At 41.5% G+C, this 19,232-nt stretch overlaps 1 protein-coding gene across 6 annotated transcripts in view; it reads left to right on the top strand.

Moving 5' to 3' along the window:
• sgcd (sarcoglycan, delta (dystrophin-associated glycoprotein)) overlaps positions 1-19,232 on the top strand; it is a 350,931-nt gene that overhangs the window by 171,839 nt on the left and 159,860 nt on the right. For 3 of the 6 annotated variants that reach the window (XM_082549730.1, XM_082549729.1, XM_082549731.1), the window contains one exon: positions 13,707-13,892. In XM_082549730.1, the coding sequence (XP_082405856.1) occupies positions 13,707-13,892 (186 nt within the window). Of the gene's footprint in view, positions 1-5,175; positions 5,239-9,335; positions 9,418-13,706; positions 13,893-19,232 lie in introns of those variants that run through there. The other 3 variants (XR_014279371.1, XM_082549727.1, XM_082549728.1) reach the window with 2 other exon arrangements.

Here is a 19,232-nt window from a genome sequence, read left to right as displayed (position 1 = left end):
TCTCCTCCTTTGCCTCATTTTCTTCCTCACAACAGATAATTCATTCATTCTCCAACAGAGATCTGAAGAGTTTATGCAATGCAGGTGACAACTCGATTAGTAACTAGTAATGTGACGAGTGGATTCAGTTCATTACGGCACGTTAATGTGACGACAGTGTCGCCTTGCTGGGGATCTGTTTGCTCCCGTTAACTCTGATTATATCACAATTCCTTGAATCCTAAACAATTTCTGTGTGATCTGAAAAACCAGAGGTGGGCCGATTGATTTATTTAAGTTTATTCATTATGAGCTCCTAAACGTGAACAGCCGAGCTTCAGTTCCTACGTTAAAGAAACACTGGTGGGTGCGAGTGCTACCCCTCAGCCTCTCCTTAGATGTGAGCTATAAATTTGAAAATCCATGAGATTTTCAGAAAACATGACCTCTGACCTTCATCACGAGGTTGAGGTCACTGAGATGCACCATGGTATCAATTTGAAATACTTACGATTCTTGAGTTATCGTGTTTAAGACTTGACCTCTGAGACTTAAATTCACTGTTGATTTTTAATAGATGCGTTTGTGGTATCAATTTGATCATTCACGAGATATTGTGTTCCCAAAGTCGGTCGCCCACGCCACCCACCCTTCCCCGTGGAGTACTGACGATACCCCGTAGGCCTTTTATGCCGAGGGAGAAAACAGTCTTATAACCACGAAAATAATCAGCTTCTTTGAAAGTGTAGTCCTCCAAAAAAAAACAACAAGTCCACGTTGAAGGGTTGCCATGTTTCACTGGTGAAGGGTGCATGCAACAGTGATCATGCAGCAATATGTGGCGTGCAGAGCAGCCATATGTTGCTGTAAAACGCAGCATGCAAATGCTGTGAGTTTGATGTCTGTGCTTTGTTTGACGCCACTTGGATTAATTCTCTTAGAGAGATTAGTTAAAGGATAACATTTCTAAATGCTGCACAAAAGCAGCACAATAAATTCAAAGAGTTTGACTTGCAGTGGGAGGGTCTACCAAATCTGAGAGATCTCAGTAAAAGCTGCAATTTTGATTTTATCTAAACAGGAAAAACTCAGCACCCGTGGAGCATGAAAGTTTACACTATGTGCAACGAGTGTGCAAGCGATTAGGGGTAACATTAGCAGCCTAGAGAAATACGATTTAATAATAAAAATAATATTCCCTACAGTGGTAGAAAGGAAAGAAACAGCCTCCTTCACTACCAACAGAGACACACAGGGGTTAAATGCAGGGATTTAGGGCCTCATGTTATTTTTGGTGATGGTAAAAGCAGGAAAAGTCGATCCCAGGAGCCTCTTTATGCTGCCAAGGAAATGCTTCTTCATCTTTACCTCCCAGTCTGCTGCCTCTCTGTCTAAATACTGCCATCATGTCAGCTCTTCCTGTTTCTTCCCCTCATTTACCCCCCCACCGCCCTACTCTCTCCCCACCCCTCCCTGTTTCTCTTACCCATCACTGCCTGTCTGAGCACACTTTGGAGGGTGTTCAGCTCTGTCTGGTTGAAGTCCAAAACATCTAAATCACCACAGGGGGTGCCGATCCAGACTCGGAGCTTGGCAGCGTCACTCCCACTTCTTTCCGATTCTCTTTTCCCTCCGCTAATACTTGCGTGTCTCTTGCCGAAAGCCACATCTTCAGGTTTTATTTTGCTCTGCTTTAATGTGATGACGTCCTCTCTGCTCCTCTCCGCGTTAAATCCAGTCTGTGATTAAACGTTTTAACAGATAATAAATTCATGCTAGCAGAGAACCTGTTAGCTTTGGTGACATTAAAGATTAAGTTACTGTAATTATACTTGTGAAGTATGGCCTCAGGGCTCACGGGCCTATCTGTTCATAAAGGTAGATCTATGATGAGGTTCTGCTCGTATGGCTCGTATGTCTGAGGGCACGTTTTCAGCTAAAATTAGCAAACACTGATGTTTCTGTGCTTGTGGCATGCAGACAATAGCACCTGCATGTGTTAGATGTTCTGCTGCATACTTTTTACACACGTCTGAGCACAGGAGCCTGTATATGCACAAAATAAGAGGTACAGAGGATCACATTCGAATGTGTTACAACTTAAGTGTTGGCCTGTAGTCACTCAGATGCTTCCTAAAAGGGAGATGTTGCTAAAGATATAAGAATTTTCTCTGGTGTCACTCGTATTATTAATTCTACTGTTCATGTGCACGGAGGATGAAAATGATGACGCAGTGAAGTGAACAATACCTTTATTTATATTGCATGAAAAGACAAGAGCACGCAATAATGTCAAAATTAGTTTAGGACAGAAACACGATATCGGCTCTTTGCTAACATCTGCACAGACGGCATGCTAACAAAAATGGGAAATGGTACAACTAGCTAGCTTCAGTGCTTCCTGTTTCTCATGAAAACATTTTAAAGGAAGCGAAGAGCAGACAAATGGACACATTTCATATTGAATGTCAAGGAAAACAAGATGTTTATTAAACCATGTGCCACAAAGCTCACTGGTAAAAACATTAAAAAAACAACTTATTTTATTCTGTCTCAACTTTAGATTAGGTATAGTTAAAGTTCAAGAATTGCTATGCCTTAACTAAATGTTTTAGTCAAAAGACAGTGATTAAATCTAAATCAAAATTTGCAGTCAAAATAAAAAACAAAACAAAACAATGCTAATGCTAGCTGTATGCTAGCTTTTACCTCAACTAAGTCACTGAACCATGTTTTTGGATTCATCTGATGAAGTTTCGGTTTTGGTGGGTGAACTTCTAGTGTTTTATCTGTCTCTACACTGCACCCGTACAGTTTATGCAGTAGTTCCATGCTTGATAGCAGTTAGCTGATGGAACTACTGCGACATCACTCGTTGGGCGCAGAGTAGTAGTAGTTAATGTCAAAATATATGGCAACTTCTTTTCTTTCTAAACTACATTCATGTTGGAGTATTTGGGGAAAAAAAGTAAGAATTATTTCACAGTTTGTCTTTTAATTTTCTCTGTTTATTAAAAGTAAATACAGCAAAAGCCGAACAAATGAAATTAAAATGAAACAGACATTTTTTTTAATGTCTGTTTTGATTTCTGTCTATGAGATGAAGCAGAATGGAAACTTTCTCAACATCTCTCCTTGTTAGGAATAAAGAAATATAATTCTCAGATATTTTACTATGAAAATGGAGCTTCAATATTCCACAGACAGAGAAAGTGCACTTATGAAAGCATACCAAAGAGCATAAAACTATTACTGCTGGAGTCAGGGACATTTATTTAAACAGGTCTTCATTTGCATGAAAATTCCCATCAAAAAACCTGGATATGTTTTCTAGAGAGAGCGCCAGCAGACATAATCTGGTTTTTATTTTTTATTCTTTAAAAAGAGAGATACTGTATAATCTCAAATGTAACCTTGATACATGAGTTCATTCACCATGGTAACAGGGCCACAGGAACTATCAGGCTAGATAAAGTCCGTGATTGGTGCTGTGTTGGTAGTGCATAGGTGGTATGTAGAGCTTTGGAGAACTGTGTGTAGATGCTCTTAGTGCTAATGTCACCAGGTTCAGAGTCTGGTTATGTAAAATAACCAGGGGATACTCCTGTTACCGTTCGTGTTGTTGGTGGTCCTTTACCTTCCCCCGTGACATTAAAGAGCAACGATTGTTGGAAACAATGAAAACTGCCGACTTCAACATTCATTCTAAACCTTTAGCATCATCTTTGAGCTACGCTGGCTTTTTGGAGGACTGCACACAAATGCATTTCCACATGTTCACCTGGCTGCTTAGCTATAGTGATGGGATTTCCGGCTCTTTTTAGAGAACCGGCTCTTTCGGCTCGGCTCACTAAAAAGAGCCGGCTTTTTCGGCTCCCAACCGGCTCTTCGGGTTGTTTTGTTGCTTTAATTAATTTATTATTAACAACATTATAAAATTATGCATGAAAGGAATTACTAATGTAAAAAATAAGTGATTCTATTTATATATGTTTATATATAAATATATACGGTGGCCCCTAGAGTCAAAGCACGTACAAACTCCAAAAAGCACGTACAAAGTCCAAAACACATTTCCTGTGTTAACTGAACTTCCAAAACAGAGCTACTAGATCACTTAAATTACACAATTGAAAGCATATGTGTATTGTTTGTGTATTTATACACAAGAACTCATATATATATATATATTCAAATAATTTAAAAAAATGTTCATTTACCTGTTACTACCGCACACCAAATCCGGTTGTTGGTACTTCCTGGCTTGTGTAGCCACTAGGTAGCAAAAGCTCAACACATCCTGGAGCACTTATGTTGTGTTTTGTACGTGTTTTGGAGTTTGTACGTGCTTCAAGGTTTGTACGTGCTTCGGAGTTTGTACGTGCTAGGGAGTTTTTATGTGTTTTGGAGTTCGTACATGTTTTGGAGTTTGTACGTGCTTTGTTTGTAAGGGCCACCGTAAATATACTTTTATTTATTCACTCCACATAAAATGTAATAAATAAATCATATAATACAAAAAACAACTATTCACATTTCAACTTTTAACTATTTAAATTTTCAGCTTTTTCCTTTTAAACTAATTTAAAGTGAAACAACACAAAACACTTACAAACCAGAACGAGTGAAAAACAAAGAGTGAAAACAGATATAAGATCCCTTGAAAAATTATATAATGAAACTTGTATGTTTTGGATACTTACTAAAACAATATATGAAAGTGGCCACTTTCATGAGTAAATCATATAAGCCTTATAAGATTCACTATATGAAGTAGGCCAAATCTGAAGCAAGTCTTCTATAAGTTTTTACTATTTCTTTTCCATATGGGTAGTTGTGGATGATTACTATACCTTTCTAATGTGACGTTGTTATCCCTGGCTCTCTTTCTCTCTCTCTCCCTCCCGCTCTGTTCCTGTGCTACTGCAAGCAGTGTTGCCAACTCCTCAGTAAGGAAAATCGCTATTGGCTGTCCTAAAAGTCGCTAGAAGTCGCTAAATGACGTCATCGCCTAATTTGCATAATTGGTCATGCTAAATGGTAAATGGCCTGTATTTGTATAGCGCTTTACTAGTCCCTAAGGACCCCAAAGCGCTTTACATATCCAGTCATCCACCCATTCACGCACACATTCACACACTGGTGATGGCAGCTACATTGTAGCCACAGCCACCCTGGGGCGCACTGACAGAGGCGATGCTAATCTAATTGTAACCTATGTTGTTGGAGAGAGAAATAACATCGTGGAAGAGACATAAAGTGAGTAAAAAACGTCCTAAATGCATTTAGAGTTTATTTAGAACTACAAATTAAATTTCTTTTAGCAATTATTGTTTTTTTTAATGTCACAATTCCAACCCTGCTCCTTTACCCGGGCTTGGACTGGCAAAAGTGACCCGAAATAGGCACTCTGGTGGAGTTACTCTGTGTGTGTGTTTATAAGTAGTTTTAAACCTTGTGATCTACAAAACAGCATAAGAGTAAAAAAGTAAAAGAAGAACTGACTGCGTTACAGCACCCGCTGCTTGTTGAGTGTGCTTGCTAGCACAGATTTTGGTATTCACATTTTTCTTTAAAAAAATAATAGTGTGTTGAGATACCGTGCATAACCGATACGATTCTTCCTCCTGGCGTAGAGGAGAACAGTTTTGCCAAATTATCCTAATCGTGTGCTCAACAATGCTGTCAACAGGCCTGCTAAAGCCACTTAAATAACAAAGAGGTGAAGAATAAAGCTTCTTTATAGTTGTATCCAATTATAAAAGAAAAGGAAGTTACTCAGCTGTTTAAGTATTCATTATGCCCTGCAGTCATGCCTGGCTCTGGGCCTGGCTTCACGCCTATATGGCAGAATAAACTAGTAAAATTGGTTGCTTTCTTCTTCTTTTTATATTTATTGTTTAATCGATAAAAAGCAGCTGTGTCTGATTGTGGGCAGGTCACACCTTTCATTACACTATTTACTGTTATTTGTAAGTATTGTTTCATCTGTAATGGGCCAGTGAGACGGTGCAGTGTGGTGCAGCACTGAGTGCATGGCCTTAGTGTTAATGAGGGGCAACAAAGTGGGACAAAAGGCTGAACTGCTGGAGCACTTAAGAATACGGGTCAAAAAACCCTTTATTTACCAAGTGCAATAACTGCACAACCATTTAACCTACTGACACTGAACAGAAACATAAAAGGTGCTTCTGGTTCGTTTATCTCGCCAACATAATACATCTTCTGCCTTTGCCTTCAAACAAACCTGACTAATCTAATTACACAAATCAAAAAACAATCATGAAGCTGTAGTGGAAAGGGTGTGCAGAGCCCGCACATTCAGAGAGACAACTGCAAATTAGCCTGAACACACACGTCCATGTGTGATGTCAGAGCTCCGTGAAGTGAAAACGTGTGGCCAGTGTAGCAAAAACAGCAGCAAAGTTCACGTTGGTGTAAACTGGACTGAGTAAATAGATCACGACTTTCTCTCAGGAGACACGGGGTCTTCTTCAAAGTAAAACAACAAGCGATGTTGATTTTATTAAAAATTTGTGTAGAAAGGGTTTAGGATTAAAATTATTCCATAGCTTGTGATATCACGATAACATGATTGGTCAGCTAATGGTCCAAGAGACCATTGGTCCAACAATACCAACAGACTGTGACGCACAGACCCTTAAACCCATAAAGAGAAGCCGCCTTTCTTCATTTCCATGCTCATAGATGACATACCGTGTTAGAGCGTGAGTGAGACGGGGCTGTCGCTCCCAGCCTGTCAGTTTCGAACATGCAGGATTGTTTTTGTGAATCAGAAACATCATCTGTTCCCTTTTAGTTCCCAAACCTAATGTGTGAAACACTAGAGTCGCCACCACACCTCCAGCCTTCTAACACAGACATTCCAGGTGTCCAGAAGGAGACGGAGCCGAGTCTGACTACCAAAAATACCCACTTTCTTTCACTTACTCTGTATTTAAACATTAGTTGTTATTCGTCCCCGGCTTGCTCCCTGCACCCCCAACCCATGGTAGCCAGGTTCCTGCAGTGATAGTTGGATGATGCAGTATTAAATTACCTAAATAGTGTCGATAGCAAACATTGTTAGTTTATTTTGTTTGTGAATACATATTTTATTGGAATGCCTCATATCTAAATACTTCCTGAACGAAAGCCTGTTTAGATGGGAGGCAGCTTTCATCAGAGTTTCATCACATTTCTTCCGCTCTTTGCGCCCACTGACTTTCACTGCATCACTGCTGATCTCTGATGGTCTTGTTGAGTTTTACAAAAGGAGCTGAAAAACTGAGGCTGTGGTGCTCCAACTAAAGAAAACGCTTGAGCTTCGTCTGTCTGGAGGTTAAAGCAGACCTTTTCCAGTCATTTCCAGGTTTTTTGTTTGTTTTTCTACCAGAGCAGCTTTGCATGATTCACAGTTCAAAATAATCCTTATTTGAATCATACTGGGAATTGATCCTACTCTGCTCAGGATGTCTTCACTCTGTGAAACCACACAGAGCCAAAAATAAAAGCAGAAATTCTACAATACTCATCTCATAATTGAGCTGTGTTCAATATGAGCATCTGTCATTGCAACAGTAACATTAACACAACAGAAAACAGGGAAAAGCACAATAGGTTCCCTTAAATGACCAACAGTCTGGGAAGTGTTTGCTTTGCATTCAGCTGATTACGATTTATTTCCACTTGCTTGTTTACTCACACATTGAAATGGCCAATAAACTCCCTCTGGCTGTCATCCATTCCATGTATTCAAACATTTTGAGGCATGCAAGCCCCAATAATAGCCAATCCACTGGCAGCAGCCATCGGGTCCTGGTACCGATCCACATGTTGTCTATAAAAGTCCTAATGTGGAGCTGCCCGACTATTTGGCAGCAGGAATGACCAATAACATTTAGTAAAACCTCATTTCTCTCTCTAATCAGGGACAGACTTTGTTTTTCCACAATTGGGTTTTCTTCAGGGTCTCTGAATGAATAGTTGGCTGAACAAGTGGCACCACTGGAAAGCAGCCGTGAAGGGAAAAAGACTCAAAGGCCAATGATTTTGATTTGCCTCCAATTTGCCACTTATTTTCTTCCTCCCTAGCTCTTCGGCTCCACTTTCTTAACGTGCACACACACACACACACCTCCGCTCTGATGAGATTGGCCATTATTTTTGCTTGAACCCAGCCCCATATTCGTTTCTCAGTCAGCCACTAGCCTAAGAGGTTATTGGAAAGCTATCAGAACTCTTTGTGCATGGATGGAAATTGTGTAGAAAGCACAGAGGAGAGAGCCGTTATATTTCATCACTGCAGTGCATTTATTTGATTTGTGATATACTTTGTGAGGCGAGTAGATCCACAGCGTAATACTGTAGATGTAAAGGAATAAGAACCCACTAACGCAATGTGCACTTTCCTGAAACTTTGAAAACCATTAGCAATTTGTTATTGCGTTTGAATTTTTGAATAATGTTGCCATCTGTCTGTCGAGCCGCCGTGTTCTGAGATATAAACAGAAAGGTTCCCCTCGGCGTCGGTACTTGACAGCCAATAACTGGATACCAAGAAGTAACAGCCTGTTTTTAAGGAGTGGAAACGTCTGCATTTAGAGGTTGGAAGGGTGGTGGTGGTGGAGGTTTGTCTGCCAGGGGACCAGCCAGGAGTCGAGTTTCTGTAATAAATTGTTTAGTTTTTTGACATTTCTTTGATTGACTCAACTTTTGCAGTTACTTCATTAGTGTGAGGAAAAGATGATGGTGGAAAGAAACCACAGGATGAGGTTCAGGGTTACATCTCATAATTAGACCTAAGTGTGATCTGAAGAGAGTCCTGTATCAGTGCTGCTGTAAGCCCAAATCATCGTGGCACAGACACCAAATAAAAAGAAAAGAAACACCATTCACTTCAGCAAAATGGTGCTATTGGATGCCCCGTAAACGGTATTGAGCTGCTCAGGCTGATGCATTCTCTCACTTTACTACTTCTAAAAAACATGCTTCCAGTTTTAGGCAAAGATACGGAGACTAAGAAATTTATCTTTGCATACAATAAGTTGAAGAATAGTTCATTATTTCCTAGTGTCATGCTCTAGTCTCTTGGTTTCTGCCTCTGTGCTTCCTTGTTTTGTTTTCATGTCTGTACCTCTCATTGTTTCAGTGTCAAGCCCGCGTCTCTGTGCTTGTCTCGTGTTTCCTGTTTTACTTTGACAGTCTCGTGTGCCGTGTTACTGTTTTCAGTTTGCTTCGCCCGGTCTCGTTGTGTGTGATTACTCCCAGCTGTGCTCTCCTCCTGTATCTCATTCCCTCGTTATCTCTGTGTATTTAAGCCCTCTGTCTTCCTCTGTTTGTTGTCGGATCAGCTGTGTATCTCCTGCTGTATTTTGCCATATTCCAGGGTCCATGATCCTTGTCGCTGGTTTTCATGTGCCGTCCTCCACGTCTCAGGTCTTTGGTTTTTTTATACTTATTTTTGTAGTTGCTCCCAGTTTAGGTTTTGTTTAGTTCTTTGTCGCTTTCTGCTTTTGTTTGTATTCGTTTCCTGCTGTCATTAAAATACACTATCACTTTAAGGTCATCATCAGTGTCTATGTTGGTCGATACTCTCTTCACTCCTCGACAAATAGTTTATAATATGGTATGGGACAGTATGGTATTATGTAGTAGAACATGTTATGATATAAATTAACTTAATATCCTATTTAAGTCACTCTTTAATCATTGGTGTGGAATAAAAGTATATAATGTAATCAAGAAATATTTACAGCAATTGTGTCTAGTGTGTTTAGTGAATATTTCAGTGGAAATATTCACTAAAGGGAAATTATTTCAGGTTAAGCTGGTGCGGTCGACCGTGCATGTTCGATGACACGTGAGGAAAAGTAGGAGTAGCCCTTTCTCACTGCAGGCTGTAAACATTCTTCTCTGTCTTATATAAGAGGTGTGTAGTACATTATTAAAAAGATGAATGCACATTTTAGAGTTGAGTAAAATAGCACAAAGACACTGGTCCACAGAGGTGTGGAAAACAAATTCAGTAATTATCCTTCAGCGCATACAGGTGGGAGGTGGAGTCTCAGTGGGGGGCATTGTTTCTGTAGTTGTTCCTGCTTGCTGCAGACGTTGCTTCACCCTTCACCACCCTGACTGGAAACACATTCAGTACAGAAGCATTCAGATCGTGGAAGGTTTTTTCTGAAATGTGACACATTTACACATGAATGGATGGGAACACACACACACTTCTCCATCTGACTTGATGCTGGTGTCACTGGGAGACTTGCTTTCCTGCCAAGCTGCCGAGGCTGTCGTCTCCACAACACCTGGAGAAGCTTGGCAACTCCTGAAGCATTCTGTGTGCGTTTGTGGGGGTTTTTCTTCAAGGATTTTTTCAGTTCAGTTTGTTTTGTTTCTGCAAAGCAGATTTTGTGGGAGTTGCACAAAACCACATCAAATCAAGATATTAGCTTTATTTCTGAATGAAATTGAAAGTTGAGTGGCGTGGCCCGAGGATTTGGGGGAATTAGAAAGTGTTTTTATTCACTTCAACTCGGCTTCATCTCAAAGTTTATTCACTACTTGTTTCCAAATTTCTTTCTGAAGACTTTAACTCTGCGCAAACTTCTTTAATTTTCTCAGCTTAACAAATGTTTGTGTGTTTTCATAATCGGGATTCTTTTTGTAAACAAATGTCATTTGAACTGGATTCTGTTGAAACGGGTGATTGGACAGGACAGCGGTTTGTCTGCCATGACTCGCAGCCATATTTGGAAGGGCTTCTTGCAGATGGAAGCAGAAAAGCAAGTGTTGTGCAGGATGAGGGGCATCATTAATTCCCTCTCCCAGGCTCTGCGAGGATATTGCCAGAGAGCTGATCAAACAGCCTTGGCCACTTTTGGCTCATGCAGCTGTTGGTCGTTGTGTTCGTGCCCGTGTTTTATGTTTTGAACCAAAGATTCGGGCACTCGTGGTAAACTGCGAGGTCAGCCTCAGATAATCAAGGGTGAACCTGTGATTTTGTCTATACAGATAACTTGTAATTACCACACTGCAGTAATGTAATTAAAAAATAAATAAAATGGATTCTTATCTTTGGTCACCGATGTCCAGGATTCAGATGAAGGAATGAGCAGAGCAACTGAAAATTCCCTCTCTCCTTCTCTATGGGGACGCAGAAGAGCAGCAGCCGGTGGCCTGAAGCTCATTTCTGCTGCTTGTATCTGCAGCCTGATTTTTTTATTTATTTATTTTTTTGGTCAGTATTCACGACTTGAGGCTATAGATGAGCGTGAAAACCTAAATAACTGACATTCGCCTTTAGGCTAATCTCTTCCCTCCGTGATGTGCCTTCTCACTGTGGTGGAGGGCTTTGAGTGATTTTCAGAGTGGACTATGTACAGGAAGAGCTATAGAGGTCCCTCGGCCCGTACATCACACACGGCCTTGGGGTTTTGATCCCAGCTGCCAAAAGACCTCAGGGTTGGTGTCGTGTTTGTGTAACGGCCCCTGATATTTCATGCAGAAATGGGCAGAGTTCCTTTGACATTTTCTGTGGCTTTTCAAGTCCAGTTCATCCAGTGGAAGCATTTGTATCCTCAGTTCTTCAGAAACTCAAATGTCTCTGGTGCTTATTGATAATAATAATTGATAATTGAAATAAGCAGACAAGATGATCACAGCTTCACGGGTGAGATTAAGGAAGGTGGCCAATTCAGAGCCAGAAAAACAAGGAGAAAATTTGCCACGAGGATAATAACCTTCAGCTTTTTTGCACTTAAAACTAGTAAGATTCACAGTTACACACACCCCTACATGAATGTGTGTGTGTGTCCACTTTAAATGCTATTTTAGAACAATCTCCGTTTGGATAGCTTTGCGCCTCGCTTGGCTTTTGTTTATTCTCACACTGCTTATTTCAAGCTTATCTATCAGCCTGGACGTTGCTAAGCTGCACCTCTTCAGCTCTCTGCATCTTCCCCTCACACAGAAATGAAAATCGGACCATACACAATGAGATTTCCCCATTTTTGCTGACTGGTGTTTTGGAGTCTCCTCTGTAGCCTTCAGCACTCTCTCACCGGGGCCCTGTCTTGTGCCATTTGTTTCAGTTAGCGGGTAATGTGTGTGGTTGTCAAAAACAATTGGCTTGGGTGGTGTGAGGCACGCACTCCAAAGCGCAACCGACAGTAAATTGTATTTTTCCACAGAGTTATTAGGCCATTATTATGGCGCTAGAAGTGAACAATGCCTCCTCATCATCAAAGGCAGACAATTAGAATCATCATTAATCGCTGCTATCGGCACATCAATGGGGCAAGGGGTTATAATGGAGTTATAGACCACTTATGGGGTAATCAATCAATGGGATTGCTAACTAAACTCTCTTTCATTGTGCCAAGGACTGAGTGGCCAGTCAGTGACTCAAATGAGAGCTATTGGATAGGAGTATGTGAGAGGAATGTTTACGGCATGTTATTTGTAGTAATGTTCAGTTGTGTCCAATCTCTTATCTTAAAGTCATTTTCCTCTGTGGCGCCGCAGAGCTGCATCCAAGCAATCATAGTCAGCTCCATCCTGCAGCCCCAAGGGGCTACAATAATGGCTGAATACATAAAGGCCAGATTAGAGTAAATTGATGCTGTTATTGCTGTTCCACACCAGCACCAGTGGAACATTTAGCAGCTAAACAGGCAGACAGTTTTCTCAGGAGACGGTGAAGACCCAATAAGAGCTCAAAGACAAACGATGATTGGACCGTGATGAATAGAAATGTTGCTCTTTTGCCTAATGAATGCTGAAATATTTACCATTACTGATGTTGCGTCAGTGCGACCAAAACATGTTTTTGATGCCAGTGGTGCTGAAAAGGCCACCCGCGCTAATCCAACACTTCATTGGTTACTTCTTGCTGAGACTGACTTTGAAAACTTCCATAAAGCTTGGTGGCATTCGGTGAGGTACATTTGGGTACAGTGAACTCATGTTCAAGAAACCAGTTTGAGATGATGTTTGATTTGCGACGTGACGTATTAACCTGCTGCAAACATCCTTTATCTGATTTTGGTGAGCTTGTATGAACTGCACCCTCCGTTTCAGCTAACAGGGATGGTGTTCTGCTGCTGTAGCTCGTCTGCTTCAAGGCTTAAAATGTTGTTTCTGCAAAGATGCTCTTCTGCTCACCTTCATCGTGGTTATTTGAGTTACTGAAGTCAAAATCCCAGATTAAACCTGAAGTTATCCAGCCAAGTCCTGCTTTATACTTTAGGCCTCTGGAAGAATCCTGTGTGAAGCCAAATGTCAGAAATGACTATTTTTTTGCAGTTTGTGAAGCACATTTACCCACTGACTAAATACACGGTGCTTATTTTAGGAGTGGGTCCTAAAACTGAGAGGGGAGTGGATTGCCCGTTTTGTACTTGTGATGTTTTATGTAGTTGGTTTTGTGCTGTTTGGTTTTATTTGCCTTTCACAGATCTGTGACTACTGCAGCTTTAATGCAGCTTTAACTACGCAGATGCCCTGTAATCTCTTCAGATGAAACGGCAGCCCACAGGGGACAAAAACACAGCATCATGACACTTATTTGCCTTATAAAAGCTATCCAAATAAACAATGTTGTCAGTGCGAACCGGGCTTTCATCAAACCCCAGAGAAACAGTCTTGTTAGCAGTACGCAACCCTAAGGTCAGCGTGCTGCCCTCGGCTATAATCCTTTCTTATTCTCTGTCTCCTCTCAGATGACCCAAGAACAGTGCACTCATAGGAACAATGTCCAGAGTTCAGAGAAACCACAAGTGTACAAAGTGGGAATATACGGCTGGAGGAAACGCTGCCTTTACTTCTTCGTCCTGCTGCTGATGATCCTGATCCTGATCAACTTGGCACTAACTATCTGGATCCTCAAAGTCATGAACTTCACCATAGTAAGTTGCACCTTTTCAGCATTTGCGTGCTGCTGGCGTTTCCTCACATGACCTTAAAATGCTCGTTTTACAGTCATCACACCGCTTAGATTTCCTCCTTACATGTGAGTGAAACGTCTACATCACATCTACGTCTTAACTTCCGCCATAACTGGGTCTCCATCTTAACCCTACACCACCACCTTCTACATAACCTGACGTGAACCTCCTGAGAAATAAAAGTACACGTCGGGTCAGCGCGTACCACAGCGACCTGAATGGCGTGGAAGGTTGCGGTGTAGCGATAAAAGGAGTTTTGTAAGTTATGATGTAAAGCTCAAATCAACCTTTATGTTACATGAAATATGAAGCTAATGATGGCCCATTCAGAATCATTAGATACTTAGCCTTTGAGGTTCATCTCTGTAACCGCGCGACATTTAAACCTCTGCTTCACTCCGGTGCTGTGCTTTTATTTATTATTTATTCGTAACACATCAGGGCTCGCTTGTTCATAAGCTCCAGATGTGATAGCTTTTTAAATTTTCATGCAGTTGATTGCACTCTTTGTTGGTGAAATGCTCGGCAGATCGACTGCCTCTGCAGGTGGTTTGAGTGATGAGAGAAACGTCAGGCGTCTCGGACTTGTTTTGAAATTACAGCTAATTTCAGAAACTGTCTTTATACGACTTCTCTGTATAACTCCATTTTCAGCTGCGGTCCTTTTTTCTTCTGCTCCTCCTTTGCAACTTGTCTCCATCTTGTAAAAAAACAAAAACAATCACAAAACAATTTGTTCTCACCACACAGACTGCGTTTTGTCTAACTGAACCTGATCTAAAGGATAAAACCTGAACTGTAAAGCTGTCGCCCTCCTCCTCCTCCTCCTCCTCCTCCCGGAGCTCCTCCATGCTACCACTACATCAAACAAAACAAACGCTTGGAGCTCCGCTTTTTCACATATGAATAACTTTACCGGAGAATCACACAGCAGACTAATTTGCATCAAGATTGCTCTATTTTCTGTGCTAAGCAGGCACTGCCGGATTGTTTTCATACAGCACTTTCCACAGATCCCATTTGCTAAGCAGTATTTTTATATATTTAACGTAGATGAGCTTTCACTCTGTTGCAGACATTTAGTGTCATTGTCTGCTCATATCCAAGTGGAAGTCTTTAACAACAGATCTGAACTGCTAATGTTATCTGAACCACAGGCCTGTTAGTATCCCAGCCTCCTTCATGGCAAAAAAACAGTTCATTTAGATTCAATTCAGTTTTGCTTACATAGTAAAAAATCACCCAACAGTCTCCTCAATGCATTTTATATTGTGAGGTAAAGACCCTAACAAGCACCAGGTGACAGTGGGAAAGAAAACTCCCTTTTAACAGGAAGAAGCCTCCTGCACGACCAAGGAGGGGCGGGGCCATGTGCCACGTGCAGTTAGGGGTGAGCGGAGGACAACAGGACAAGGACACACTGTGCAAGAGAGACAGAGATTATTAATAACTATTGCAGAGTGGTGTATAAACAGTGCATCATGGGAAGCCCACAGCAGCCCGGACCTACTGCAGCGTGAAAACGGGAGGATTCAGGGTTACCTGATCCTGCCTTAACGATATACTTTATTAAAAAGGAAAGTTTTAAACGTAGTGAGGGTGTCTGTTTCCTGAATCCAAACTGGCACCAGTGTCACCAGTGTAACCAGCAGTCATGCTCCCATGCACAGCAGATCCTGTCTAACCTCTTTTATTGATTAACGCTTCAGATCTATTTTTGGCTTCATGATGCAAATTGTTAACATCGCTGGATGTCGGTCATTGCTGGTCCGCTTCACTGATGGGGGATTTCCCTCGTGTGTTAATGAGCATAATGTAAGCTTAGAGAAATTAAAACAGCTGACTGTTCTACTCAAAGGCCGAGCTGAGATCTGGCCCGTGTTTGATGCAGGGTTTTCTTTTTGTGTCATTCTTCGCACAGTTCAAATCGCACCGGGAGCATTTCAGCAGTGGTCCGTTTAGTCAGCATGGGGTCTTTCATTCTGGAGCTTGACCGGATTCTCTTTGCGTTTCTCTGTCTGACTTCCTGCCCTCCAGCTCTGCAAAGCTTGAAGTGGCTTCTGTGGAAAACAGACCGGACGCTGCTTTAAGTGGCACAGAGCAGAGAGCGGTTCTGGGACGCTTGTGAAATGCGCTTCAGAGCGTTTGGTGGAATAAGGGGCGAATATCAGCTCCAGCTTCAGAGCTGTGAGGCGATGCAGTCGTGCCTGATGTGTGTTGCTGGGGTTAACTCACAGACAGTAATGATTCAGTACTCAGTAGCCTCTCAGTTTGATGCACCACTTAACTTGAGAGAGCACAGAAAGAGCAAGTAATTATTTTATGCTGATGAATTAATGTGGGAGTACTCCCTGCCTGGGCTGTATGAGGCATCTTTCACTACTCGGTGATATTTTCTAATCCTTAACTACTTTGTGCTGCTCGTCGGCAGGTCCTGACTTAATCAGGGACCACTCATGATAAAGCGGTCAGTGTACTCATTATCACATAATTCATGATATTCATGAATCATTTCTGATTTATCAATATAGATCAGTTTGTTCTCGTCATTATCTACAATCCTGAAATCCACTAAGAATCACTGGAAATACGCCGCTCATTAATTACGGAGTAATGTATCGGCTCCTGAATCTTTTCGTTTAATGCGTGATTGAATACTCATGTTTACACTGGTTTGTTTGTTTCAGTGCTAACAAACCCTGGAAATCCTCACTCACTAGTTTTTGTACCAAAAACACGAAACATAAAGAGCTTACATGATCGCCATGATCGCTAAGACCTACAGCCGTCATCGTGATCGACCAAAACAACACGAATGTGCTGCGTTTGTGCACATTTATCTGCAACTGACACTCGGAGAGCACGTCTCAACCGAATGGTGTCGCAGCTGAAGGTGAACATGTTTGCAGATGATGCAGTGGTTGTTGCTTTGCTCACAGAAGATGAAACACGACGTTGTGCACACGCAAGTGAGTTTTTTAGTTGTCAAATACGGCAACAATTCCACTTTATTTCACCTGGAGGCTGCAGCAGTCGATGGCCTGCTCCCTGCCTATCATTCATTCGTACTCTGTGTTATTGCCTGGTGTCGTGCGCTGCCCATCGATAGAACAAGTACAATAAGAATGTTCACATGTCCGCTAAGACTGCACGTCAACAACAAGACGGTCAACACAGCTTTGATCTGAGTGGCGGAGAAAGGCTTTTATTGTCTTGAAGAACATTGCAGTTAACTGTATGGAGTGTCTTTCATCGTGATGTGTTTTCTGTTTTGTATTTATCGGAGAGTTTCCACAGACAGAGGAGAGACGGATAATAACTCACTTATGTAATCATAAATCTCTTACGCTGAAGAAGAGCTTCTTTGCTCACAGCTGTCAGCCTGATAAACTCTGGACACTAACAGCCACACACAAAGATGAGATGAAACGGGTAAGATTTCATTTATTTATTTTTATAGGTTATCATGCAATTATTTTACATTTCACCAGACTGGGCTGTGTGAGGTTCACCAGCTCTGCTGCCTTTCTGCAGTCGATCCTAGAATCTAAATTTGATACCGAAAAGGAAAATACTGGAGACCATTTTCAAAACATGACATACAATAAAACCAGTAAGTTAAAAAGGGCAAAAACACTAAAAAGACAATGTTTTTGGCCATTTTTCAGCAGGTATATCATGGTTCTGATGACTTCTGGTGGTGCTTTACTTTCACTGCTGCTCAGACAGAGTTGGTGAGGTAGGCTGCCACTGCTTCTGTCCAGGTGATTCTTGACTTTCATCAGCTTCAATCTTGGACTTGAAGAGATTGAAATTTGCCGTCTCACCTGTTTTATCATCAGCAAATACAACAAATCAAATTTAGAATTTTTGTTTTTATAGCAAAGACTTTACAAAAGTCTTTTATATTTTAAAAAAAACAGCATCATCAAAGCAACAAACTAAAAGGTTCTGTTGAAGATGTGTAATCTAATATCTACTGTATGTGCTCGTGCGCATCTTTAATCCCACTTAACTATTTGGCAGTTCATGTTTTTTATACATCACAAATTGTGTGCGTAATAAATGTTAAACTGATCCTTACACAGCCCAGCTCATCCAAATCAACCGCGTTGCTCTCTCTAAGACTCCGAGATGAGCTTTAAGTGCCTCAGACTGTTCCTCTTTCCCTTCTCTCCCGTTTATTTCTCCTTGCTGTTGTCGTCTGTCTCCCTGCTTAGTAATCCACTGTCCCCGTGACGAGTCAGATGCAACAGAGTACAAGACACATTTTCAGTACACTGCACATAGAAACACGTGCGCGCACAACACATGGCCGCTGCTGTGAATAAAACATGAAGTCTGCTTCACAGCGGGGCTTTAATATGAGATCTACATAAATCAGAAAGCAGTTTCTCTGAAGCTGAGCCGTATGTTCTGACAGAGCTGCACAGGGAATGTTAGAATGTTTTTAATGCGTCACCCTGCTGAGTATAGAATAAGGAAATCATTTGAAATGTGGTAGATGGTTTTCAAAAGGGAAGGACTTAAAGTCGCAGCAAACCAAGGAAAGACACGTCTGCTTCCACCTCCAGCTCCAATCAGCAAGTCCCTCTGACAGAGGTGGACCCCACAACAAATTAAACATTAATTATTATTTTTATTAGAACTATATTCCACCTGACGTCCTATGTGCCAATGTAGGTTCTCCTGGTCGAAAGAAGAATTGGTTTGGTGGCTTTCACCACCTACGGTCATCCAGGAAGTTAGTCCCTGTTTTTCTTTTTAGCATTTCTGTAGCAGGTGAGCTTTTTCCGGGCCCCACGTCCTACCCTCCTCTTTTTTTTAATCTGGGTTTGGGACTGGCAGTGGCGGAAAAGATGGCGCTGGGTAGGGCGCGCTCTATGCAAACCACCAACCAACATCACCAGTCAGGCAGAGGAAAGCAAAAGAGAGAAACACCTGGTGACGGACCTCGAGGCAGAAGCACAAAAGATGGGCTACACCTGGATGCAACTAGAAAAAATGGTCCAGGACAAATCTCTGGAGATCTGCCTTTGGTGGCCACACCCTCGGACGGGCAGTATTAGTAGTAGTACTATATTGAACCACCTAACATGCTTTTCAGGTGCAGCTTGCAGCCCTGTCTCAGTATTTATTTGGTCCAGGACACAAAAGCTAAGCGGCTAACAAAAGCTAGCCAGTGCTCACAGTTCAGCCCTGTTCTTACTTTCTTTTACTCTCGTCCAGTGAAGTCCAGAAAACAATTCATACAAAAATATAAAGACTTATGTGAAAAGGCTCTTGCATATATGGCAGAGC

This window comes from Aulonocara stuartgranti, assembly GCF_965226115.1.
Source record: "Aulonocara stuartgranti genome assembly, chromosome: 10".
Lineage (NCBI taxonomy): Eukaryota > Metazoa > Chordata > Actinopteri > Cichliformes > Cichlidae > Aulonocara > Aulonocara stuartgranti.
Note: the sequence above shows the minus strand (reverse complement) of the source record. Positions and strands in the feature narration are given on the sequence as shown.